The sequence below is a fragment of the Emydura macquarii genome, unplaced genomic scaffold (assembly GCF_026122565.2).
Source record: "Emydura macquarii macquarii isolate MOO-44397 ecotype Brisbane River unplaced genomic scaffold, CSIRO-AGI_Emac_v2 contig_1253, whole genome shotgun sequence".
In the NCBI taxonomy this organism is placed as follows: Eukaryota; Metazoa; Chordata; order Testudines; family Chelidae; genus Emydura; species Emydura macquarii.
The window spans coordinates 98,225,293-98,252,688 of record NW_027131390.1 but is presented as its reverse complement, the minus strand read 5'-3'; the positions used below and the strand labels follow the sequence as shown (position 1 = coordinate 98,252,688).

General features: G+C 39.6%; 1 protein-coding gene across 1 annotated transcript in view; it reads left to right on the top strand.

Annotated features, from left to right (window-relative positions):
- Window positions 1-27,396, top strand: part of CCDC93 (coiled-coil domain containing 93) — a 103,429-nt gene that overhangs the window by 50,440 nt on the left and 25,593 nt on the right. Inside the window, exons 12-18 of the mRNA XM_067549558.1 lie at window positions 9,955-10,071; window positions 14,512-14,574; window positions 21,946-22,019; window positions 23,314-23,395; window positions 24,687-24,758; window positions 26,614-26,685; window positions 27,004-27,112. Coding sequence (XP_067405659.1) covers window positions 9,955-10,071; window positions 14,512-14,574; window positions 21,946-22,019; window positions 23,314-23,395; window positions 24,687-24,758; window positions 26,614-26,685; window positions 27,004-27,112 — 589 coding nt within the window. The remainder of the gene's footprint in view (window positions 1-9,954; window positions 10,072-14,511; window positions 14,575-21,945; window positions 22,020-23,313; window positions 23,396-24,686; window positions 24,759-26,613; window positions 26,686-27,003; window positions 27,113-27,396) is intronic.

Here is a 27,396-nt window from a genome sequence, read left to right as displayed (position 1 = left end):
GTGAATCAACTTCACAAATAGATTTGTAGAAATAGTGTAGAAATACAGTGTAAGTGGGCCAGTTTTGCAGTGGCCTGAACTTCCATAATTGCTGAGAATTCACAGTTCTTAGGTGAAGTCAGTGGGCATCTGCAGATACTGAGCCCCATTAAATATTAAAAAATAAGCTTCTAGAACAGTCGTTCTCAACCTGTTTACCATTGTGGGCTGCATATGCAGCTCTTGTGTGTTATGTGGGCCGCATCAACTCAATATATATACGCTACCTGTATAACTCTGAGGATGTCAAATGGGCCTGAGCTGTGTACTGATTAGGCCACGGGTTGAAAGTCATTGTTCTAGGATGCTGCCCTCTGTTAATGTTAAATGTAAGTTACCAAAGTTTGGACACTGCCTTACCTGGCAATAAAAGAGAATTTTAAAAGAATCTGTTCATGGAATTAGGTGTGAATGAGAACTTCACCAGCCTGTCTTGACAGATGTAGGCAGAAAAGAGAGTGGTGCCTTTATGAAAAACTCTTGGCAATTGAATAGATAAAGCCTGAGATACTAGATTTCCAGCTAGGATTAACCCCAAAATCTCAGGTTTTTGTAGGAGAGAAAATGTTCTGTCTTCTAGTACTCATTTCCTTGATCTCTACCACCTGGTCATCCATTTGTCTAGGCATGTTTCATAGGACAGCTTCATTTTGGGAAATATTCATTTCAAAATATTCTTAAGTATTTTTGGCCAGCCGTGAAAACACTGTCATGAAACTTTACTAGCAACTCTGAAACAAAACCTAATTTCCCATCCTCATCATGATGATATAAACAGGAGTAATAATCTATACCCAGCATAAATAATTACTATAGAATTACAAGGATACTTAGATCCTCACTCCGCTCCCGCTTTGGTCTTTCTTTTGTGCCTTCACTTATGCTTGGGACCCACTCCCTCTTTTTGTGTGCCAGTTGGACTTCTTCCTCTCCACATCTCTCCTCAAAGCACACTTCCTTCAGTGAAGTCTTACAGTGGTAATCCTACAATGGTGTTAGCATTTTTATGAGGAATTAGATTGGTACTTTAATGTATTATCTGTGGCTGACCTAGACACGGTTTCTTTGATCAGGAATCACATCATGTAGTTTGTACAGCTCCACACACACTGGTGCTCAGCAAATGTTTGAGAAATGTTAACACTTTCTGTTGATACTGGACACTTATGATTAGTGTGAATACTAGTGAGACACGGTATGCTTAATTTGCAGATTAATAAGGTTTAACGTGCAAGGTTTTTTTTATAGATATACTAGTTGAATACAAAGCCTAAAGTTAATTGCAATATATCATACTTACTAAGCCTGGAGAGCTAAGCAGTTACTCAGAACGCTGTATACAGGAAAGGTTTTTTTTTAGGGGCTCCGCTAGGGAGTCAGTGGATGCTTTGGTCCGACTGGCAGCACCTCTCGCGGAATCACCTGTTGATGGAGCGCGCCCCTTTGTCTAAGTAACGACTTTTTTTTTTTTTTTTTTATAAATAACTTTTATTTAATTACTTTTTTACTTATTATATATACTAATTAATTACTTTGGGTTTTTACTTTTAAATACATTTTATTTTTACTATGATAACTGAGGTCGTTAAAACAACATCTGGTGATAGGAGGGGCAGTGTAAAAATATGTCCTTTAGCAATGAAACAGTATACCCCCAGACGTTCAAAGATAACTTGTTCCCATCCCCGTTATCTATGTGCAGCTGCAAGCATACATGTTGTGTATTGTGTCTTAGTTTCTGCATACTACATCACATAATAAGATACCTGTAAAGTTACTTAGTAGGCCTATTTATTTTTGCCAACTGAAAAATGTCATGCTATAAAAGACAAAGTAGCCAAGCAAGCAATTAAAGCTATGCTAGGCCTGTAAGACAGTGGGCAAGAAACTCAAATTGTACTGGGCCTCCAACACTTTCAAAGGAAGAGAACCAGAGAGTTTAAAAATTTGTAAGTAAAATATTGAGTTTGGAGTGTGCTCAGGATATAATTAAACTGGGGAGCAATAGTCATCTGGATAAATTTTTATTTTTATTTTTTACCCTTCCCTACCAGGAAATAGAGAGGGAGGAACCAGCTGTTGTGGCCTTCTGAATTCTTCCCAAACTGAAACTTGTTGGCTATGTATATCCCCAGCATGTATTTGTTACCTAATGGCTTCAATGTGGAATGGAAGGAGGAACACATATTTTGATGGCTCAAGACTGTTGCCGGTTTATCTTAGAACTAGAAAAAACTGAGGGGGAAAATTAGTGATTGACAGTATGTGGGATATAGAACTCTGAATTCACTCTAAAATAATCCAGTAGCCATCAGCATACAGGGACAATCTAGAGTATGTTTCAGCCATTTTGATACTAGTTCTGTTTTAATAGATACAGGGTCATAAAAACATTTGGCAGACACATTCCTGTAGTGTAAATTGAACATATCTCCACTCTCCAAGGGACAGACATAAGGAGTTGACACAACATCCAACTGGACAGTGCTGATGCCCCAGGAGCATGGCTTGGTCAGCCAGAACCAACAGGGATTCAGGGGTGCCCACCTTCTGTCATCAGACAGATCTCCTTTGGAGCCATGTGGCAAATTCAGTTTACACTCCCTGTTGAAACTCTGGGCAGGGCAGAAGCAGCAGTACTGCCTGCTCTCCTCAGACACTGCTTTCTTGGCCAAGGATATATGTTGGACTCATACTTCACACCGGTGTTTGCCAGCTTTGTTCTGTTTAGTCCACTTGATTCAACAGATAACTCCTGAATCAAAAACCCACATAACACATGCCAAGTTCTTAATCTCATAAAAGTTTGTTGTTTTACTGCCTTCTTGATCAACATTTTTTTTTTTGGTGGACATCAAATTTGTAAATATCTTCTGTATATTTAGTTTGTGACAATGTTGGCATTAACATGGTACACTGCAAACAGCAGAAACCAGATTAATGAGAACAAATGCATCCATTGCTTCTTTGGGAAACACAATATTGCTACTAGTACAGTACTGATAGAATTCAGTACAATTAGTTGCTGCTATATTTCCCTCCCTCTTGAGTTTCTTCATGAGACAAGAGACCATCCTTGCTGCTTTTCCTGTTACTGACTGATATACCTTCAGGCAATAATTATAAAACAATCTATAAAACAAATGGATGTAATTCTCTTGTTGACAAGAGGGCTTCTTTTAATTGCAGTTTTCACTCTGTTTTAAGTCTGGTGAAAATGATTGTTTCTAACTATGAGCTCTCACTTAAAGAAAATAAACAAGCTAAAGTCATCTTGGAACAGAATGGTAAATGATCCACCAAATATATTTTATTTAGAGTTTGTAGTTTTTGATAAACTATGCTAGAGAGCTAAAAAGGAAAGGGTGGGGTGGGAAATATAGTTTCCATTTTCTAGCAATTCATTGATCCAGTGCTTTACTACATAATTAAACTAAATGGCAGTATGTTAAGGTTATATGTCATGTCAGTATTTCAGCAAATCTAGCACATTAATTGAATGTTTAGGAACAAAGTTTCTTTTGTATGGCGATCTAAAATGAAAGTTAAAGTTACAAGAAGTCTTCATCTGTCATTATGTTCTATTCCTCTCTGGAGAGTGAACAATTTTCTAGTGTTTGATAAATGTCTGTAACATTAATACTGTTATAGAGTAAGTTAGAGTGCCTTGAGTGTTGCTTGAATCCACTAGAAAGCTAATGTTTTTAATAAGTTGCTTTATAAGTTACCTTTCAAATTGGACTTGGTTTCTGCAATGGTCAAGACATTCTAATAGATTTTGTTCTGTAATATTGTTCCCTGCTCAATTTTGAGTGTTGAACATTGGGTATAATGCTGTACTTTAGGGACTTAGGGGGAAGGGGGAATGGACTTGATGACCTCTAATAGGTTTCTTTCATTTCTCTATTCTCTGATTATATGAATGAACTAACTAACCAACCCTTAGGAAACGTTCTTATAGGTAAGGTTTTAGCAATGCAGTTTTGGTAAATTTGCACCATTGCTGCTTGTGCGCTCTTCTTTGGAGAAAGGGGTCTTTAGCTCCTGCGGTTAACAACTCCCATAACCTTTCACAGTCACTAAATTCACCAAGTAAAGAGAGAACCAGGATAGAATGAATAAATTGTGGATTGAACTCACGGTGCTGCACAGTTCTTGTACTCAGATAAAAATAAATTTTTTGAGCTTGATTTGTCTTTAGACTTCAACTGGTATATGATCAGTAAATGCAAAGGCAAAATCTTACTTTAAAAGACCTGAAGAGATTCTGATAAGCAATGGAGAGAGGATATCCAGCAGAATAATGTAAATTGTTCTCTCTTGTAACTGCACTGTCATAAATGGTCATTTGTGTTCTGCAGTTGAGCTACTAAAGGGGATTAAAGTCAACACTGCTGTTGCTGCTGCAAAGTCATTGGTTAAAATTAAGTTCACCTTCAGCTATTTGTATTCAGACTCTCAAGAGCTACAGTCTAGATTTTCACTGAGCATTATTCATATATGCATCCTAATTGAAGGATGCATGAAAGAGTAACATTGATAGTTACTGGCTGTATGAATGTTGCAGTTTCTACAGAGGAATAAGTTAAAAGCTCTATCTAAAGTGGTAATGAATTGTGGTTGTGTACAGTTGATAAAAGTCTAGTCTTGCATAAATCACACACTGGCAAGACATCAAAAGTCTGAATAGATACACAAAAACAAGATGCTAAAATTGAAAGCTAAAAAAGCTGTTACAAATGTATATTGAACAGGAATAAGCCATAAATTGAAACAGCCGAGTTCAGGAACTCAATATATCTGTTGTTTTGTAATCTTAAAACTGAGAATTAATATGGCTGATGCTAACAGCATATTGTTTCCTCCATTCTTCATTGAAAAATGTTTTAAATAGTCAGTTTCTGTAGAACAAAGCTTATATAGTTTGATTGTAAATATCTTACTCAGAACGGTTGTTCATTTTTTGGTAGTTGAGTGAGGAGCAAGAGATTAATAGTTTTGGTTTTTTATATTAGGCTTTCATCTTCACAAGATGTAACAAAATCTGAGTTATGCACAAGTTTTACATTATAACTGTTATGTTTATCACCGTTTTAAGCTATTTACCAAATCAAATAATGTGTCTGCTTATCGTTTCCTAATTTTAGCATTAATTTTAATGTCTATCTGGATGAAACCACAGCAAACTTTATAGCTTCAGAATAGTTTGTACAGACATGGTTACCTAAATTTGTTTTTATTTTTCAAATGCAGTCCTAATCAGTATGTAAGACACTGAGTAGAATGAAACTTATCAGTAAAAATTTTATTTTATTTATATATATATAATTTGTCAGAAGGGCATGTCCTAGCTAAAAACAGAGATTACTGATGACCAGGGCTTCAAGTAAGTGCTGTCAGGACACACAGGTTGGATTTCTAGTATGTTGTGGGAGAAGAAGCAATGACACTTGGTGAAATCCTATGCCAGGGTGAAAGGTAATCAGACTGAGAAGACCAAGACTGGGTAGTGGTGTGTTGTGACACTTTGGGGTTCAACCCACACTAGTAAAGGCTTGTCACCACCTGCTGCAGTTCTGGGTGCCTTTGATGCTATGCTGCTGTGGTACACAGTCTTGACACCAACAGGCAGCATACAAGCATGTAGGTCACACCTTAGCTTCCACCACCCACTTATTTTTCAGAGTGACCCCACCGATCTCCCAGTCCCAAATTTGTCACACTGGTAGATGGTTTTGGGGAATCTGCTGGGGGTCCCTGGGAGTTAATGTGTTGCCCCTCTCAGCCTCAGTTTTGCTACAGCTAAGCTATGTGACAACTCCCTGACACACCAGCTTGTCTGCTTTGCCACCAAATTCTTCAGGAATCTGCCAGTCCAAACTGTGCCTTGCAGGTAATAAACTGTGAACCCCAACTCCCGAGTTCCCCAGTGATGTCTTCCTGCAGTGTCCAGCTATCTCCTGGAACATTCACAGAAGTTAAGTTTGTTGTTCCTTTAAAGAGACAATATATTGCAGTTCCTTAATGTAGGTGGGATTAACAATCACTCTAATTTCAGTCACAGCCCTGAAATGGTTTATGGTAAAAGTGTTTTAAAAAAAATTATTTAACAAAAGGACATAGGGTTAAGTGATACCAAATATAAAAGATAAAGATAGAAAGCGTTACAAGCAAACAAAGGTATAAATATCCTTCCAAGACCAGAACTTAATTTCAGCAAGTTAATCTTTTGCCTAAGCAGATTTCTTACCTAAAACTTCAGTCCCCTTAGTTGAAGGATCCAACATTCTGTGGGTTTTTTGTTTTTTGTTTTTAAAAGAGCTCTAGCTCCTTTATCCCCCAAGTGATAGATAACTCAAATGTCTTTTTGCCCTCCTTATATGACCCCCATAGTTCATTGTGTCTGTTACAAGAGGCAGGAAGCTTCTTGTTCTTCCCCCTCACTGACTTGTGTGTAAATGGGGCTCCTAGTGTTTGGATTTCATAATGCTTAATTTACATTGAAGACAGGTTGGTAGCTCCCTTCCCTCTTGTCGGGGAGAAAACCTGTTTCTCCTTGTGTTTGGTCAAAGTCTTTGAAGCATAATCATTGGGTATCCATAGTTCCTCATATAGAGTTAATGCATACATTTCACAAAGATATTCATCACCAGTGTCTTATGGGCTTTCATAAGACCTTACTCGATACACATTTATAATACAGCAATATTATACTCAATCGGTTGATTCAACAGCTTATCATTAGAGATACAGACCCGTGTCTTTATAGTTAAGAGGTCAACTCCCCAACTCACTAGGTTGATGGCTTTGTTTACCTTTCATGTAAATTTACCTTCATTGTCTCTGCCTGACAACCAGGCTGGTCAGACAAGCAAATATACATTCCTTTGTCTAAGGCAGACTGGGTTTATACATTGCTTGCCAAACACATTTTAATAATTTAATTTTAGCACATATTTATAACTCTGTGTTTGCATCGTGTACAGACACCACCCAGTAATATTAATGATCAGTGAGTTATTAGTTTTCAGATTATATATTGCTGGCTTGTTTTATGTATTTATCATGACAACTGTGGATTAAGTGTAGTGAATATGGAAAAAGTTAGGAGCTGTCTTTTGGCTATGTTGTGCCTAAGCTGGAAGTGAACCATCTAAGAAGATGACTTGGAAAATCAGTTACATTTGTAGGACTGGACACATTTCCCCCCAGAGTTATCTTTTGTTTTTGTTGTTCATTGTTTAAATTCTGCTTGTTTGTTTTGTTTTTTTTAATTATCTTAATATAGTTCTATATCTCTAGGGAGAGAATTATTGTCCTAATTTCCTAAGCAGCAAGAACTTTTGTTCAGATTTCTTTAATGAGACAAAACTCCTACAAGAGTAAATATGGGAGGCAAATGATCTCTTACTCTACTTTCTATGAGCTCTGTGCTTGCACTGTGCCTAGAAGCCTGAGACCTTAGTCCCTGTTGGAATTTCTGGGGGTAATGGGGTTACAAATTATAGCAAATTTTTGTCTTGTGCCCAGAAAATTAGTTATTACCATCCTTATTGTCCATGAGAGTTTGCAACTTAAGTCCACAGATCCCATACAAAGTAGGATGAGAGAACATTTGCCTTCCATATTTAGTTTTGCAGGAGTTTTGTCACATTAAAGAAATCTGAACAAAGTTCCTTCTGCTTAAGGACAATAATTCTTTCCCTAGTGATATAGATCTACTCTTTACCTCAGGAAAATCCTGTGGTTTTTAAATACAGTTCATATTTTTGGTATCTAGGGAAAATGCCTAGGATTTTTCATTTGTTCCTCTGCAGGTTCTGGCTTGCATTTAAATTTACTAGTGATATTTTAAAAATTGTTTCATTACTTATTAACTGTGTGACATCTGCACTTCTTATTGCAGTTCTCAGATCTTAGGCCCCAGCTCAGTCAAGTGACCTCATTAAATTCAATATACTGATACAAAAGAAGTCATTGGAGCTTATGAATGTGCTTAAATGCTTTACTGAGTTGAGGTCTTAATCAGGATGCTTGAACTACTCTGCATTTTATGGATCATAATACTCTTCCAAAGTTCAATCTCAGACCATTTGTTGATGTAACTTTTTCGTCATGAATTACCTGGCCATTTGTCTTCTGTTCTGCATAGAAATTAAACCAGTCATTTGCGTATTTTAAAATACATTGCAATGTTGTTTGCCCAGCTGACTGAAAAAACAAAGTCACATTGAAGTGTGTTGATCTTTTAGTGCTGCAGAGTTGCACTGTTTTTTCACAACATTCTCCCATGTAGAAGAAACATTCATGGCTTTAAATATGAGTTGCTGGAATGAGATGCCAGAAATTAACCTTTTCTTTCAAAAGAGACAAATATATCAAAACACAAAACTTCTTTTCTGTGTTAATTATGGAAAAATATGGCCATTAGGGAGAGGAGGGGGAAAGGAAACGTCTATCTCTACTTTACGTCTAAAATTAAGCTGTTAATGAAGACTTGTCTATGTAATCTGTCAAGGGCAGATCTCGGAAGCAAACACATGTCAAGAGTATTGAGTTTTTTCTCAATAATATTTTGCCTATATAAAGTTCAGTAGCTACCAATATCAGGTTATTATGGGGAATGGCCTATGATAGAGTCCTCATTCCTTTGACAGACTCCATAAATTAACACCTAAATGAGTGGAAAGTGGGTTATTTTGCTGATGAAATGTCAGAAGTTGAGTGGAATGAGAAGGGAGCCTGAGGTAGATGAAGCAATTAAAATTTTTTGTCATGATAAAATGACAAATAGATTATCAGGGGAGATTTTCAAAGACACAATTGGTCATTAGGTGCCTAATGCTCAGTGAGGTGCCCAACTGCCATTTTTTGCCTTTAAAAAACTCCTCTTAATCTACTGTAAATATACTCTCCCACTATAAATATTATTGCTGGTAAAGAATATTTGTCAATCCATCCCTTAAAGTCCATAGTCAGTAGGAGATTTGATCTAGGTTGCTTTAATCATTCTCTTTCTAGAAGACCATTGGAAATGCAGGCTTGACTGAGCAATTGACTAAGGCTCAAGCGTCACAGGAATGGAGAGGCTTTGAGAAGAAAATTAACTGATCCAGGATGTGGGATCAATATAGGGATAGACCTGAATCAGTATTCCAGATCAGAACACCCTAAAGCTTGTGGATGTTCAACTTAAGGATCAAACATTGGGGCTTTGGGACTATGTCCCCTTCAAAATAGCATAAATAGCATAAAGCCAGTCTACCCTGGGAAACTATCCCATTGCTAAGAGTGGTTTTCCAGGGAGAGCTGTTTGAAAATTTTTCCCATTTTTTTTCTACATCTTTTTTTTTTTTAACCAACATTCATTTCAGCCACACCGCCCTTGAACTGCTATTAAAAATAGGTTCACTGCTGGAAACTATTTCAATAGGATAAAGGTTCATCTCATTAGAGTATAAATGCAAGTGTTAACAACTCTTGTGTTGAGGTGTATTATTTTAGGTCATTACTGTAGAATACTACAGGTATTGTGTTTTAGAAGGGCTTTCAAAAAGACTTAATCCACTTTCTTCCAACTCTTAAAATATACGCACTCCCAAAAGGGACCCATCCCGTGCATCTGTTATACAATTCATACATACAGTTGCCTACTGATCTCAGTGTAAGCCCCATGCAAAGATGAAGCCAGTGTAGTGGGAGCAAATTATCATATATCTGCCTGCTGTGGAGTTCTTACGCTTTCCTGTGTGGCAGTTGGTGTTGGTCACTCTTAGAGACAGAATACTGATGGACCATAGTTCCTATCCACTGTGTCTATTCCTGTGTTCCTATGTCTCTGTAAAGCAAATGCTAGTTATGTGCAATTCAACCATCTGTTTTTGTTTTTTTTTGTTGATTTATATTTATTTTCAGCAATCTGAGCTTTCTTCTGAGGAGCGTCCAGAAAGACTCGGAGCTGCCCAGCAGCACAGAAGAAAAGTGGCATCTCTCAACAAGCAAATCTTGCAGAAAACAAAACTTTTGGAAGAGGTAGGCTTTGTGTGAGTAATGAAGAAAAAGCATTGATAAATGTATTTGACCACAGTACTTTTGCCATTCATAAAATATTTGAAAACTAGACTCTGCACCAATAACTTGTCATGCTGAGCATTAGTTAAGTATTTTTGAATATCTTGCTTTCACATTTATTACTAAAACAATTATGTGACTATTATGTTAAAGAATAGAATAGAATACCCCTGTGAATATGATGCTGAATGCAAAAGGCCCTTTCATATCTAAATTGCAAATTGATAACAGAAATGCTTCCTAATTTTTTTCTCCACCTCAGCTGTTGGAGTGTGATGTTGAAATGGTGACATCCAGTATGTTCAAGTAACAGTTGTGATGGTCATTCAGAGATGCTTGGTGAATGCTCAGCTTCTCATGTGTCTTGCTCTTCCCACCCCATATCTCTGTACCTGCATAAAGATCATCCACAGTCTGGTTCAATAAGATCTCATGATTACTTGGTGTGCATCTTGAAGACTTATGTGTAGGGGATTCAGCACTTTTTATGGGTAAATATATGGTAAAGTGATCAATGGAGTATAGGTTTTTGAATATAGCTCAGTTATCTGAATCTAACATTAACCTAACACAAGGTTAGAAGAACTAAGTCATGGAAAGAAACCCATACATACTTGTAGGTATGCATTGACAATTGGAAGTACTAATTAAATGTATCTGAAATTAAATTTATTTTTATCCTGCTTCCTACTCTCCCCTGCCCTTGTTTGCCCAACAAAAAAAGTTAGGTTAAAGCTTTTTGGCTAATGTATAAATTTTTGTAAAGAAAGTTGGGTTATTTTATTTAGAAAACTTTAATATGACAGCTAATTAAAAATGCTAGTAAATGTTAGATTGTCTCCCATATGGAACACACGGAACTGGATTAATTTCTTTTTCTGTCAAAGCTAATGCAGTTCCACATCTTTATTGCCTTCTGGCCTACCCCATCTGTCATAAACTGTAGCACTTTAATAGATATCCCAGTTTATTTAAAACCAACACTGTATCTCCACTATAAAAACCCTATAATTTATTTTCATCATACTTCCTGGATATTCTTATGCTATTCTAACATTTAATGTGTAAAGTGTGGTGTGTGGGTTTTGTCTATGTCTTTGCATATAATTCATATTGTAACAGGAAAAGACCCTTGACTTTATCTTCACCTTACTCTCAAATTAGGAAAAACCAAACAGATAAATAGGAAACACCAAACAGATTAAATGCTTTTAAAGTGTGCAGCAAAATTTGCGTGTTATATCAGTAAGTAGTAAGAATATAAAAATATAGTAGTGCTGACCTCCAATACTCAGAATTCAAGAGTAAAAACCAAAAATTAAGAGAGTGGCTTAAAAATCATAACATCTTTTTTTTAAAAAATAATTGAGGTTTTTGCCATCAGGATACACTCACTTCATGTTTTGTCTCCAAAATCATGAACTAGAACAGTAGATTTCAACCTATGGTCCGCAGACCCCGGGTGGTTTGCATACTATATCTAAGGGTCCGTAAAAGGTTGTTGTTACCATAGAACAGCAGTTTTCAACCTGCGGGTCTGCAGACTGTGTAAGATTTCCAAAGGGGTCCACACCTCCATTTGAACTTTTTTAGGGATCCGCAAGTGAAAAAATGTTGAAAACCACTGAACTAGAAACTTTTTTTTTTTTTTAAATGAAAATTGAGATTCTCATGCAATCTCTTTGTCCCAGATGGGGCTTTAAGAAATACACCAAAATCATGAGCTAGCAACACTGTGTACAGTGTGTGTGTAATTCTTCAGTGTGCCTTACAAACAACTAATCATCATAACACCTCATGAAGCAAGTAAATATGTGTTGACCTCATTTTGTTGTCTTAGGGTGAGGCAGAGGGAAATGAGGCAGAGGGGGTGTTTCTTGCTCTCAGGCATGGAGGGAGTAAGTGTCCACCAGCATTAGAACTCAGTGGTCCAGTAGATCCTTGCTGCCAGTTATGTGCTAAGGCTATTTGATTGTACCACAGTGTGTTGTAAATATATCCGCTTGTGGGACATGTGCTTCCACTTACACTCATGCATGCAAAATGAAGAGTGAGACAAGGAGTGCTGCAGTTTCAGAGGCAGAGAGTCCATAACACCAGACTCCTTGTCCCTGGCCTGTGGATTAGGAGAGGTGTTTTGGAGGATAATCTCAAATTGATATTTTTGGAATGCTGGGGGGAGAGGGTGGGCATGTGCTCTAGCATAACTTGAAGAGGTCTTGGGATTTCTCTAACCTACTTCTGCTGACACCGGCCCCTGCTATATGGCAGCTGAAGCACACTGTGCTCTAGTCCTGCTACTTCTCTGTCCTCTCTACTGGGCCTAGCTGAGCAGGGAAGAAGCTGCCACAGATGCCGGCTCTGTGCCAGCTGAGCACACCCGGTGCCAAAGGAATTCTCAGCTGGGAAGATTTGGCAACTTTGCTGCTCCGATGGTACATGGGCTGGAAAGCAGGAGATAGTCTGGCTCTGTATTTTTCTCCTCCCTCCTCTTCCTCCTCCTCTTTCTCCTCCTGCCCTTTAAAAACAATATTTTTTATGTTAATTAAACATTTAAGTGATAAACGTGTGTCTGTCACCTGCTCCTGTGCCAGTAAGCATGAGCACGATATTCAGAAGAATCCTAGTGGAACAGATGGTCCATTTCTTCCACAGCTCTAAACACCAGCGTGAGCATTGGACCAGTAGTACAAAAATAACCCTTTCAGCTGGTGTATATTAAATGTATTGACTTTTCTCCCCTTAGTTTCTATTCTGAGACATTCCCTTTATCAGTTCCCCTTGTTGTTTGTGTGGGTCTTTCACACAGCAACAGGGAAGAGAAAAAACAATTTTAAAAAATATGAAAATGTACTTATGAAACCAATAATGCCACTTTGCAAAACTTCATATCCCTAGTGTTACACTTTTGCATATTCTGGAGCCATGCTGTTGACTCTCGTTTGTAAGATAGTTTCCTTAAAAACCCAATTTATAGCTCCTCTTTTAACTTTACAATAAAGCTCTTTTCTTAAATTTCTTATTACCTGTGGCCAAAGGAGATTTTTGATTATCCTTGGGAGGTTTGAGTGGGAAGAAGTTTTAAAGTTAATTGGTTGCAATGTTTTTGAGAGGCAGGTTTTGGGTTGAAGTCTTAGGTCCCAATGCTGCAGTGAGCTTTGTTCATAGTTCAAAAACTGCTTGGTTTTAAAAAAATTTGTAAATTTGTCTTATATGTTAATCCTGTAGTGAGAACTGGCACACCAGGGTTAAAGGTTAAATTCTAATTTTTAGAACTCCAATTCTGAATCCTCAGGAACTCCATGAAAGTTTCTGCAAATGTTATAAATTCTATGTGAAGTCTTGCAAAAATTAGGAGTTGAGTGAATGGAGAGTTCAGAGCCACAATTTTAGTTTATGAACAGCAAATCAAACTCTAGAAAAAGAAAAAAGCAGAATTCTTTAGATTCATCAATAACTAACTAAGGCGACTATGTGATCTTTTTTTTCACATCATTTGTCCTCCCGTCTTCTCACCCCAATCCCATTTCTGCTGACACTATTTGTAGTGTTATGTGTAAACTTAGATTGTATGGGACAGATTTTCAAAGATATTTGAGCACCTAACTCATTGAAATCAATGGGAATTAAGCACCTAAATTCCTCTAAAAAACTAGGCCCAAGTCTTTTGGGCAAGGACCTTCTTTTTATTTAACTGTAAAGCACTGTATATCTCTGTTGTTTCATATGTTATCAGAGGAGCTTGTAAATTCTGAGTGACAAGGTGAAATAGCCAGTGGAGTTTTCCTTGCTGCTGTCATCTTAGATTTTTGTCATAGGGTTACTGTTAATAATGACATAATAGGTTGATGCATATTAAGAAAGTGCCCTGCTGCTGCTGCTAAATCTTTTTTCCTCCTGACTGTTACTTGAAGAAATCAGTGACAATGATCAGAACAATAACATACAACACAATGTCTTCCAAGTTTACCAAATTGTCTGGAAGAGTGGACAAAACTTGTTAACATGACCTGTGTTCCAATCTAGCTATGAAAATTAAGGTAAGGGTCTAGATTATTGTTAAAATCTTTTTGGAGTTCCATACAGCACAAAGATTCCATCCCCCAAGTCACCAGTCCATTGACAACTGTCTTTTTTTTTAAGGCGAATGCATCTGGAGAATTCATCAGTAAATGTCTGACATGTTTATTGGAATTTTTCTGCCAAAATTCATTTAACAGAATGCAGACGAAGAATCTGACAGGGAAGACTATGATTCTGACAGCTTTCCTATTGTGTAAAAGACAGCCATTGTGAACCTCAATGTAAAAAATAACTCAATAGCTCAAATATTGCCATTCTCCATTACAGGTGTAATTAATATGAATGTGGACTCAAACTCTTCTTTTTCTTTGATAACAGTTGCAGGCTAAATGTGCTGACCTGCAAGCAAGCTGTAGTGAAGCAAAGAAGACATTAACTGAGGTAATCTTTCTTTTCCTTCTGTAAAAAAAAAAAAAAAACATTTCCACTGCTTCTTTCTTCAGGGGACATATCATGCGTATGAAAGGATGAAAAGAGTGAACTTAAAATGTGTGCATATGTGATAGTAGTAGTAATATCACAGCTGTGACACTGCTTTTCTCATCCTTTGTTTTATGCAGTTAACATGTAATATTAGACAGAAATAAGTTGTATTTCTTTGAAACTGCTGTTAACCAGCTAGATCCCTACTTTTTTTATTGCTGCATAGACAAAATATACATGAAGAGTTGGATTTTGAAGTTTTCAGCATTGCCTAACTCTGCTCCCACTGAGTAATGTTTTGAAAACCAAACCAGAGATATCTGATAGCATAAAGGGGATTTCTTTCTGATCGTATTTAGGACACTGAGGAGAGCACTTCTGGTGGAGTGTGAAGTGGGAGCAGGAAATAGGCATATATTGGTGTACAGAAACTACTGGAGTTGTGGGTCATGAAACTAACTCAGCTCATTTTGTTGAAACTAGGTGTAGATATTTTGCTGATGCCAGTCTGTTGGTTCTCTGCATTGTTTTGGGGAGATAAAGTAGTAGAACACAATGGATGGTCACAAGCCTAGGTGAGATTGTAATCTCCTTTCAGTTCCATCAAAAATAAACATGTTTTAAAAAATTGAATTTTGTCGGGCTGGCTGCCTCTCTGGGTTAGTAATAGAATATACAGAATCTTTCACTTCTTGGTCATCGTTTTGAATTTAGCCCAGTTTGGTCAAGACCAAATATTGTTTTCATCTGATAGCTGCTTGATATCTAGTTTGACGTGCATTCCAAATAGATGGATATCCATGTCCCCATCCCAAGTGACTAACTCAGCAGTAAGGCTAAGAATTAAATGGGTAGAGGAATTAATGGTTGGTTACCCATAGAAATGATCCTTCCACAGCAGCATTGAGGCATGTTGGTGGAGAGGGAAACTTGCATTTTTGCTGCTGTGGAAGAAGGGGTGGGAATACTTAGACTTGGTAGAACTGCTAGTACAGTACCATGCTGGCTCAGTTAGGCACTTAGTCCAATACTGATTAATCTAAATACTAGAGCTGGTCAGAACGTTTTCAGTTAACTTTGATTTTGCAAAATATGCTCTTTGGTTGAGGCCAGAAGCTTGTGATAAAGTTGTCATTGGGACAGATTTGTTAGTGCAGGGGCTCTCTTGTCACTGAGGCTTTCATCTCTCGAAAACCTAAGTTCTGAAACAATTCCATTTCATGAAAACATTCAAAAGATTTCAGTTTCATTCCCATGTGGAACAAAAACAAATTTTGAAAGCTGCCGCAAAATGGAATTGTCTTCTGGATATGAAATATTGTGTCCGTTAACGCGCACGTAAGTACTCATCATCTCTTCGGTAGGGGACTCCTCCCTCCACGACAGTCAGTGGGTATGTCCGCACTGCACATTAAACCCGCATTTGTGGGACCCTGTGAATCCAAGCCTGTGCTTGAGCACAGTGCATTATAAAGCTGGGTTTACAGTTACTGGACCTGGATGTCTCAGCCATGTTGTGCTACACTGACCTCCTGATTTGGGCCTGCATCTTGAGCTGCATCCATCCTGCAAAATGACAGAGCTTGAACTTGAGTCTTAGTGGGACTCTGGCTCTGACCGACCCCACTAGCAGGATCCTTTGACCTGGGTCCTGAGTGCTTACTCAGATTGTTTTGTGTGTGGACATAACGGCGGCTTAGGCTCAAACTTGAAGTAGAGCCCAGGTTTAGTGTGCAGGGTAGACATATCCAATTTGACATCTTTTGTGAAAGTTACATTCAAAATAAGGGAAGGAAGAGAATTACTGTCAGAAAATCTTATTTTTTAAGGCTATTAAGTCAGAAGAACAAAGGCAGCAAAGTACAGCATGTTCTTTCAGAATTTTAAGACTGACATGCAGTGCAATTTTAGAAATAGTCATTCTTCTTCGAATGCTTGTTCATGTCCATTTCACTGTAGGTGTGTGCACGCCTCTGTGCACGGTTACCCGGAACTTTTTTCCCCTTAGCAGGCCACATAGGGCTGGCTCCAGCGCCCCCTGGAACTCCACGCACATGCTGTGGTATATGAGGCGCTGCCAGCCCTACGTCCCCTCAGTTCCTTCTTTCCACCTGTGACGGTTGCTGGAACTAGCCTTGCTCTCAGCAAGTACTATTCCCCTTGTTTGGACTTGTTTGATATTCTAAGTTAGTTTTAGTTAGTTAAGTAGTTGTTAAGCGGTGTTAAGAGTAATTAGAGATAAGGCAAGTCCCTGCGGGGACTTAGAGCGGCCGGGCCATGCCCCGATCGCTGGGATTCAAGCCGTGTGCCTCCTGCGGGAAGGCCTTCCCGCTCAGTGACCCCCACGACCGCTGCCTTAAGTGCTTGGGGGAGGCCCACAGGAAAGAGAAGTGTGAGATCTGCAGGGCTTTTAAACTGAGGACTCAAAAGGACCGAGAAATCCGGTTGAAAGCCCTATTGATGGAGGCAGCACTTTGCCCAGCATCCGAGCCGGCCCGCTCCACCTCGGCACCGAGTGTGACCTCGGTACAGAGTGCACTGCTGGCACCGCCCTCAACTCGGCACCGTGCAGCATCGCCAGCACCGAAGAGGAAGAAGCAGAGCGCAGACACTCCCCTGCGCCATCGGTACGGGCAGGGTCGAGTACGGAGATGCACCGGACCCGGCCCGTCGAGTCTTCTCTGGTGCCTGCATCTCCAGTCTGGGAGCCTCTCCTGACTCCTGGGAGTGGGAGAGTGCCCCTGCCAACGCCATCGACACCGGAGGCTTTTCAGGCGGCAAGAGCCTTGTTGGCCTTGCCTACGCCACCTTCTCCCCGCCCGTCAAGGGAGAAGGGACCGGTGTCACGGGCGAAACGCATGTTGGGTCCCCCTGAATGGCAGTGGAGATCCCTGGTACGGGGAGGAAGATCTCCCGCCAGACAGTCCCCAAGGGTAGAGCAGAGCCGCTCACCCAGTAGTCGCTCCAGGTCGGTGGTGTCGAGCTGACCTGCTGCGACACAGGATGTGAAGTCCCTCTCTCAGTGTCGACGTCGATCTCCTGCACCAGAGGCAGCACATGCCAGGAGGCAGCCCTTGGACAGCTCCCGTTCCAGATCCCCGGCACCGAGGAGTTCGCTTGTACCTAGGTAGCACAGATCCTGGTCGCTGTCGGAGGACCCTGCTCCAGCTAAAGCTCCAGGGTTTGGCGCTGGCCTCATTGAAGGTTCACCTGGTGGCCATTTTGGCCTTCCATCAGCCGCTAAAGGGGAGATCGCTGTTCTCCCATCCCATCTTAGTCAGATTTCTCAAGGGGGTGGGGAGGCTTTATCTGCAAGTCCGTGACCCAGTGCCTCTCTGGGATCTCAACCTGGACCTCTCAAGACTCACGGGGCCCCTCTTCAAACCCATGGCTTCATGCCCTCTGCTCATGCTTTCGTGGACGGTAACCTTCCTGGTGGCCATTACCTCAGCCAGAAGGGTCTCCAAGATTAGGGCCTTGACCTCGGAGCCCCCTTATACAATATTCTATAAGGAGAAGGTACAGTTGAGGCCGCATCTGGCCTTCCTACCAAAGGTGGCGTCCCAATTTCATTGTAATGAAGATATTTTTCTCCCCGTGTTTTTTCCCAAACCGCATGATTCGGAGGAGGAGAGGAGATGGCACTCGCTGGATGTGAGATGAGCCCTGGCCTTCTACATCGGGTATACAAAGCCATTCCGGAAATCGACGCAGCTCTTCATCTGTGGCCGACCGGATGAAAGGCTCACCTGTTTCCACCCAGCGCATCTCCTCTTGGATTACATCATGCATCAAGTTCTGCTACGGGCAGACAAAGGTGCCGCTTTCGGGAACCATTACAGCGCACTCAGCCAGAGCTCAAGCCTCATCTACAGCCTTCCTGGAGAGAGTGCCCCTGCAGGACATCTGCAAAGCTGCCACCTGGTCGTCAGTGCACACCTTCACTTCCCACTACGCCATTGTCCAGCAGGCAAGAGAGGACGTGGGATTCGGCAGAGCAGTGCTGAGGCAGCTCACTGGTAACTCCAACCCACCTCCAAAGGTATTGCTTGTTAGTCACCTCTAGTGGAATGGACATGAGCAAGCATTCGAGGAAGAAAACAAGGTTACTTACCAGTAACTGATGTTCTTCGAGATGTGTTGCTCATGTCCATTCCACAATCCACCCCCCGTCCCCGCTGCCGGAGTTGCCAGAAAGAAGGGACTGAGGGGGCGTAGGGCCAGCAGTGCCTCATATACTGTGGCATGTGCACGGGGCTCCAGGGGGCGCTGGAGCTGGCCCTATGGGGTATGCTAAGAGGAAAAAAGTTCCGGGTAACTGCACGGAGGCATACACACACCTATAGTGGAATGGACATGAGCAACACATCTCAAAAAACATCAGTTACTGGTAAGTAACCTTGTTATATTTAGCAGTTGGCATTAGGATCTGTAGTGTTAGTTTCATAATCTGATATAAATTTGCTATAATATATAGAGCCTATTCATTTTGTATATAAATCCACACATATCAACCTCAGGTTACCAAGGAAATTAGCAGAAATGTAATTGTAACCCCATATTAAATGTAGGGAGCAAAGAAAGAAATAGTCTGATGCCATGGAAACACAGTAAAAATCTGATTAGATGTTAACTGTAAACATTTTTAAAATGTCTTTCCTGACTCTTTCTAAATTCTAAGATCATTCTGAATTTAAAGTGTTTTTACGTATAAAAATGTTAGTTTTATTTTGTCGTTTTGGGTCATTGTAGTAAACTAATTGAAGGTCTCTGTCTGTCATGATGCGTGTCTCTCATGACTGAATTATCAAAGCTAATGGAGTTCTTTTCAGTAGAAGAGTTTTAGCTGAGGGGTTGGAATATAGGCCACTGCTGGAACCAGGTTATTGAACAAAGTATGCCACTTGTGTGATCCGGTATGTCAGTTTGTGTTCCTTCTTTTTTGCCACTTGTCCTGTTGTTTTGCAGCTTGCGTGTTCAAGTTTGATTTTCAAGACTTCATAGTATTCAGCTCTTGCTACAATCATTGGTGGCATGCTGGTTCTTTGATATTAGTATTATTCTGGTAGTGCTGAATCTCAGGTTTTGAGGGTGCTGGAATACTCACCCTCCCTTAGAGTGACAATAAAGATCCCCACCGCCAACAGATTCAACACCTCTCTGATAGATTTTAACAAACCTTGATACCTATGGGTCTAACTCCCAGGTAGCAGCCCAGGCTGCTCTAGAACCTCAGTGAGTGGAAATGGCCAGAACTCACTCAGAGAGGCATTTGGCCCTTTCAGACATAGATTCGGCGCCATCGGTGCAGCCCTTCCCATCTGAATCTGAGCAGTTGTATTCTCAAAAGAAAGTCTGGATGCTTGCTGCAGCAGGAAATAACTCCATGGTCTGTCCATGAGATTGCATCTTGGAATCTTATGAGTTGTTTACTTTAACAAAAGCTTTGTGGTTCACCTTTAAGGTTGTTCTCTACTCAAGCTGTTCTTTGTTGAAACTTTATCATGTGTGCATGAAACCCTGACAGTGCCATGATGAACTAGGGATGGATTCTCCATCTTAATAGGTTTCCTTGGTCTTGGGTCTTTCAGTACCTTAACAGGGACAAAGTGATCCATGTTTATAGTCTGTAAGCCCATCTGTGTTGCTCAAACATGTAAGTTAAAGGTAATGTAAATGTAACTTTTTCCTCTTCGGTTTCTGTTCCCATGAAAAGTAAAACTACGTTGTAAAATTACGTGTTATGGGGGAATCTGTAAACCATATATGTAAAATTCATATTAACAGGAGAAAATCTTTAATATTCAACATCCAGTCCCTTGGTCTCTGTCACATTGTATAAGAATGTAGCACATTTACGACTATATTATTGTCTTGAAGCACAACTCTGCACATGCGCAAGGGGTAGCACATAAACTGCACCACTCAGAAGTAGTCTTGCGAGATGATGTGACTCAGAGAGACCTCACTGATGAGATCTTCTCTAGGTTAGATTTAAAAGGTGGGAAGTTTACACTGTTGTTAATTAGTCCACTCTTCTAATACTCTAGTCCAGATCAATCTGTTGTACTTCAGCATGTGCTCAACTAAGCTGAGCTAAAGCCTTGGCTCCCTTCTGAGCTTTAAGCTGATCATTATAGTTTGTACCAATGGTCATACATCCCTGTCCTTTCTCTTTGCTACCTGGGGCTAGTAATTTACTGTTGGCCTCTACTAGCAGCAGAGTACAACTCCCTCACACTGGTTCAACTTGGACCAGTAAGAAGGGGAGGTATAGCAAAGACTTCCCACATTCCTCTGCTTCTCCCTGTCCATGCCCTGCAGGGTTAGAGTAAGCACATAAATAGCTCGCCTTATTCCTGTGTGCCTGCACTTGAGGTGCAGGCAGCCCATACAGGTGTGTAAGGCAGATTCTGGCTCCCCTGTGTAGGTATATAGTTTGAATCACAGTTTTATGCTTAGATGGCTGGCTACAAAAGTTCATTTGAAGAAGAAAGAGAACAGAAGTCTTGCATAAGTCAATTAGCATATTCCTTTTCTACAATCCCAAACTGATTTTAATTTTAAATAAGATTTTTTTTTAAACAACACGATCTGTTGAACTTTCACATTCCGTTCCAAGGCAAGGTTTTTATGGCTGAATCATACAGCTCTGAAAAAATGAAAAATGACAGTTCTGCTTCTCTGTAGACAGGTTCCTGAATAAAAAAAGAGAGGAGCTTTTAAGAACATAAGAATGGCCATACTGGGTCAGACCGATGGGTCATCTAGCCCAGTATCCTGTTTTCCTACAGTGGCCATGTGTTTCAGAGGGAATAAACAGAACAGGTAGTAATCAAGTGATCCATTCCCTGTTGCCTATTCCCAGCCTCTGGCAAACAGAGGCTAGGAACCCTTCACAGCATGGTTTTGCATCCCTGCCCATCCCGGCCAATAGCCATTGATAGACCTATCCTTCATGAACTTATCTAGTTCTTTTTTTAACTCTTTTTTTGGTACAGTCTTGTGAGATATAGAATTCATTGAATCATCTTGCTGTGGAACAGGGATTCTACATATTGATTTGGGAGGTAGAGGGTAAGTGCAATGGTCACTAAATTGATCATGTTGGCAGGACTCATACGTGATAAGGAAACTCTGCTATCTTGGAAAGAATTCTTACTTGATGATGATGGCTACGAAATAGAGTTAAAGATCCTAGGGACTTTTCTAAAGCTTTAATTTGGAGTAAGCTTATCTCCTTGGCTCCATTGTATTGGAAGGCAGAGAAACATGAATCATTCTATATGTGCAAATGTATTGACATGTTTTATTAATTACAATCCTTAGGTTAAGAGTTACAGTGATAAATTGGACAAGGAGCTGGCAGCCTTAGAAATGGTCGAATCCCAAGCAGATTCTAGGTATGTTCTCTTCCTTTATGTGACTTATGATCATTGGAAACTGCTGGCTTTGGCAATGTAGCATTCAGTGCTTATTTCTTATTCAGCCTAAATATATAATTAACATATGGTTGCAGGGAGACTGCTGTCCACTAAACTGAAAACAGTGTTAGTTAATTATACGAAAAAAAAGCATCCAATTTATCACTACAATGGACTTAAATTCTATATTTTTGTCTTGCAAAATGCTAGCATAGTTAATTGACAATAGCCGGTTTTAGATCTCAGCTCATCTTAGGGTATGTCTTCACTGTCAGGGCTGCACAGATCAATGCAGCGGGATCGATTGAGCGGGCTGTGGAAACCCACACAATCGATTCTGGAAGTGCTCTCCGGTCCATGGATTAAATCCACCCCCACCCCCGAAAAGAGTAAGGCTGCATCAACCGGAGGGCATCTCCCTTCAATGCATTGCAGTGGAGACGCCGCAGTATGACAACATAAGTAAGTTGACGGGAGATTATACAAGCTACATGATGTAGTTTGTGTATCTCCCGTTGACGGCTGGTGAGGAGTACTATTCATGAATGAGCAGCAGAATGAATTGACTGTTAAACTTCCAGTTGCTTGATTTGTGGTAAATGTGGCTGGCTGGTTTATTTGATCTTTAATACTCTTTACCTTGTAATAAATAAATGGCATGTTGCTCCCTTTCTCTGGAACAACATGAAATTCTAGAAGTCTGATAAAAAAGCTGAGTTCAGTCACCATTTAGAGTGCCATTGGGAGGGAGGGGGGGATTTTTCAAAGCTATAAATGGAAGTTAAGACCCCAGCTCCAGTTGACAGTCAGTAGAAGTTAGGAACGCCTATATGAGCCTTTAAAATTTTCCCAACATGACCACAATCTGTGATTAAAAATGAAACTATTCCTTTATTGGAGAAGTTTAGGTATGAACTGCAATCAGAGGGCCCCAGGACTCATTTGACAAGAGGACAAAGCCTCCCTATCCATTTCCCCCCCATTTAAAGCCCCAGTCTTGAAAAAATTACACTATATAGCCAATGGGAGGCACTCCTAGAACTTTTTATAAGTAATAGAGGATTGGAGGGAAGCATCATGAAAGCATTACAATCTGTGCAGTACCAAATTTTTATTTTTCACCATGGCACCATAGTGATACTTGTTTAGTTAGTTTAGCTCAGTTGCAGGAAAATTAGTTGAAAACTAACCTTGTTCTAATAACTTAGTTTTTCTTGTCTTTAAATTGAGAAACTGAAAGAATTGATGTAGTTTGTTGGGTCTTTTAATTTAGCATATTGCAGAAGCTACGAGCACTGGTGACTATGAATGAAAATCTCAAAAGCCAAGAGCAAGAGTTCAGAGCACATTGTAAGGTAAGTGTCTCTCTCTGTCTCTCTATCTTGATACATGAAGATTGATCAAAAATTGGCGCTGCCACCTGCCCTGTAATCTGTTTGTTGGCATTTACTGATAATGTCAGATCCGGTCCGTGGCAGAATTGTGGAGAATCACCTAGATCTGCCATCTAACATATATCTCTGAAACTAGGCTGGACAACCCTGCAAGTCAAGCTTTGGGTTAGCCAGAAGTGCTCGCCATTGGTCCTTAGATATGAATGAATAGGTGGTGGTGGTTGATTTTGTGTCCTTGCAAAAGCATATCTAAATTGTGGCATCCCTCAAGGTTCTGTCTTATGTCACATGGAATTCAACTTGCATAGTACAGGAAAGGCCTGTTGGCAGGATCATTTCTAAATGTAGGTAATAATGTCCTCAGTATATTGATGCACAGTTACGTGTCTTCTTACTCCATGAACAGAGAGCACCATTGAAAAGCCTATTCAAGGTTGGGCTAGCTACATTAGATACCCATCTATCTCATTCACTGAGACAACTTGGTCTCCTCTTGGATTGTGCAGTTAACAGTGCCTTGTTACCTACTTCTTGATCCGGGGCAACTGGCTTTGGAGCAACCTACCAAAAGAGATAAGCCCGAGATCAAACCTTAACCCTTTCAGAGTATGTTTCAATTTCAATGCCTAATTAATGTGCTTGCTGCTTAGTTTGCTGCTATGGTGATGCACACCCTGGAAATATGATGATAAAGCTGAGAGAGAGAATTGCTTTTCTTTTCTAGTTCCTAGTTGAACAACAGCTGAGGAGATTTTGTTTAAACATAATGGAAAAGAAATGTCACCCCGAGGCATAGATTTAACCATGGAACATTTTAGCTCCAAAGATGAATAATTTGAAAAGTTGAGAAAACAGAGGGTAATAACAGAAATAATTTTGCCATTTTTAACATGTCTTGGGTGCAGTTGTTATGGTGTCTACATATTGCAGACCAATGTCAGAGTGCTGGTATTTTAACATACCTACACTTCTCCAGTCCTGCTTTTTCCTGTGTTAGTTGCTTAAGATGCATCCATAGTATATATTCCACAAGTAATTTGAAAAACAATTTGAAAAACAAGACATGCCGTTTTACATAATAAAGAACATTGGCCTCCTTCTTCTCTTAGCACAGAATGCCATTTAATCTTACCAAACATGTGCATCATGGAGTACTGTCTAATGCAGAAGTTATTTGGGCTTTCTTTTCTTTTTTCTCTTTGAGAAGGTAACTCTGACATTTTTAAACATAATGTTTCTGTTGCTTTTAAAGGAAGAGATGGCACGCCTACAGCAAAATATTGAGAGTTTGAAAGCTGAAGCAATGGAAAATGGGGAAGAAAAGGTAAACAGCAAATGTCAAAATGTTTATTTTTAATTAGTATTTAAAAGTATTCATTGGATAATTTTCTTCCTTTTTACACCTGTTGTATTAAAAAATCCACCACCTATTTGAGACATACAGCCGCTAACCATGCATAACAGATTGACTATCATGCAGGTTACTGGGGTTCAGGAATAGCCTCAATAATAGCTAGCTAGCAAACAATAAAAGCATTGGCATCACCTCTCAAAGGAATTATGTATTCATTATTTATTTTTTATTGAGCTATCTATTGTCCCCAATCAAGGATCAGGCTTTCATTGTACTAGATGCTGTACACATGTAATGAAAAAAGACAAGTCCACCACAAGGAGCAAATCTATGTTAAAAACAAGAAACCAGTGTATGCAACAGGTAGGGAAGGACCAGGTTGCAGTGAAACTTATTAGTGTAACAAGTAGCAATCACAGTTAAACTTTGCTACTGTGCATCTGTGCTAATGGGAGGGCGGATGAGTTATAGTAGAGAAAAATGGAGGCTCAGATTATTTAGTTTTTATATACTTTGAGGTGACTAGAGCTGCCTTGACACACTCCCTTCTTCCAGAATCAAGTGGGTAGCAGCTCCCATAACTTTATCCTCCACTGCCTGAACACAGCATGCATGAAGAGGAATTGAATCTTCAGACTTCTAGGTTAAAGTTTCACATGAAAGATATGATTTGGAAATCCACAAAAGCAGGGAAATGCAGAACAAATATCTCTCTGTAACATCACTTATTCAATGAAGTTAATGAAAATGGTTTAAAGAGATGAGAACAGAACAATCATAAATGTCTGATGTGTGCTGTACCTCAGTATTGCAGAAGATATTAAAAATTAACAGAACTGAAATTCATTTTAACTAGTCATTTTAGGATCTGAAAACAGTTTAAGAACAAAACTTCCACCTGCCTGTCCCCATGCAAAGCTTGAACAAACGCTTGAGTGTGGTTTGCAGCTACTGGTGCCGTGTGAGCATTAGGGCAGAGGGAGATGAGGGGGAGGAAGAATAAAGGGGCTCATCTTATACAAGGATATATAGGGCTAATGTGGCATGGAGGACCTTGTACAGGACATCTCCCAGAGCGTGAATTTCACTTGAACATGATTATGGTTGATGTAGCTATTATTGTTATGGTTATTAGTGGTGGTGGTGTGATCTCTATTATCGTGATGGTGATTGGCTAAGTGCTTACTTGTGTGCTTGGCACCAAACAAGCCCTCTAGATAGTCCCTGGCCTATGAAGCTGAAAGATGAAACCTAAGGACAACACAATGGAGACTCAAAGGAGGATGTTGTTAAGTTGGGACCCCCATCTTGTATAGACTTATGCATGTGCTTAATTTAACACAGATGAGTAGTCTCATTGAAGTCCTTGATCACAAGCCTATTGATGTCAATGGAGTTACTCCAGATTTCCCTGAGAACATAATCTGACTCATGACTTTTATGTTTTTTAACTGCCTGTTACTGTACTTTGCGATTGTCTCTTTGGAGGTGTTACTCTCCGGTGAAAGCCTGCTTAACAAACTAAAAATTGAGCTGGTAAATAGCAAAGGCCTAAAAGCTAGCAAAATATGCAATTATTTATGTAGTGTAAGTGACATTCGAAATTTAAATTTTGTTTTTATAGAGCTTCGTTGACCCTTCTCATTAAAATAATAGAAAAATGTTGACAATATTTTAGAAAGCCTTAAAAAAAGTGAACAAAATAAAGAATCAACCTACGTATTTTTATAATTGCTGACCAAAAGCCTCCCCTTCTTAAGAAAATGCTTAAGTTCTATTGATTTGCCTATTAATCAGAAATTATCTTTGGTTTCTCAAATTTTAGGAACCTGATAAGATTATAGACCAGCAATACAAAACTGAGAAAGATAAGTTTCAGAAGATCAGACTATTACTGGTGAGTACAAAGTGGTTTTGTTTTGTTTTGTTCTTTTGGCAAACTTACTAGGGCAGAATTTTTTACGCTTTCTTAGCAAAGCACTTAAACATATTTCTGTAAATTTTCTTCAACATTTATAACTGTAAGCAAGTACCTTGTAATTAGTGTTGTGAAGTAAATCGTGAGATTTAACTAAACTTAACAAACATATTGACTCTTCCTTTGTGCAGGTACTTTTTGCTTAGCTTATTTAGCAGGTTATTTCTAAATGTTGCTATTTTTTATCCACTTAAAATGAGAGCCTGGCTTTTTTTCCCCTCCCTTCCTTCCACTCAGGCCCGAAGAAATAGAGAAATAGCTATTTTACAACGCAAGATTGATGAAGTACCCAGCAGAGCGGAGTTAACACAGTATCAGAAGAGATTTATCGAACTTTATGGACAGGGTACGTATATCAAATAAGAATGTACTCCTGAAGGCTAACCAGTGGAAGGAGGGTAATCACATTATAGGCTTATGGTGCATGACAATAGCACCTGCTAATTCTTCTCTATTTAAGGGTCATTGGACATTCACATTGAATATCCCTCTTTCCAAGGTTTTATAAACTGGCTATAAAAATTCCCTTGAGATTGAAACTTGATGCTCAAGATGTCTGGAGTAATTGTTCTTTTGTTTGCAGTAGGTTCAGTCTCTTGGATCAGTGATTAGTGTTTAGAAAGCTCTTGA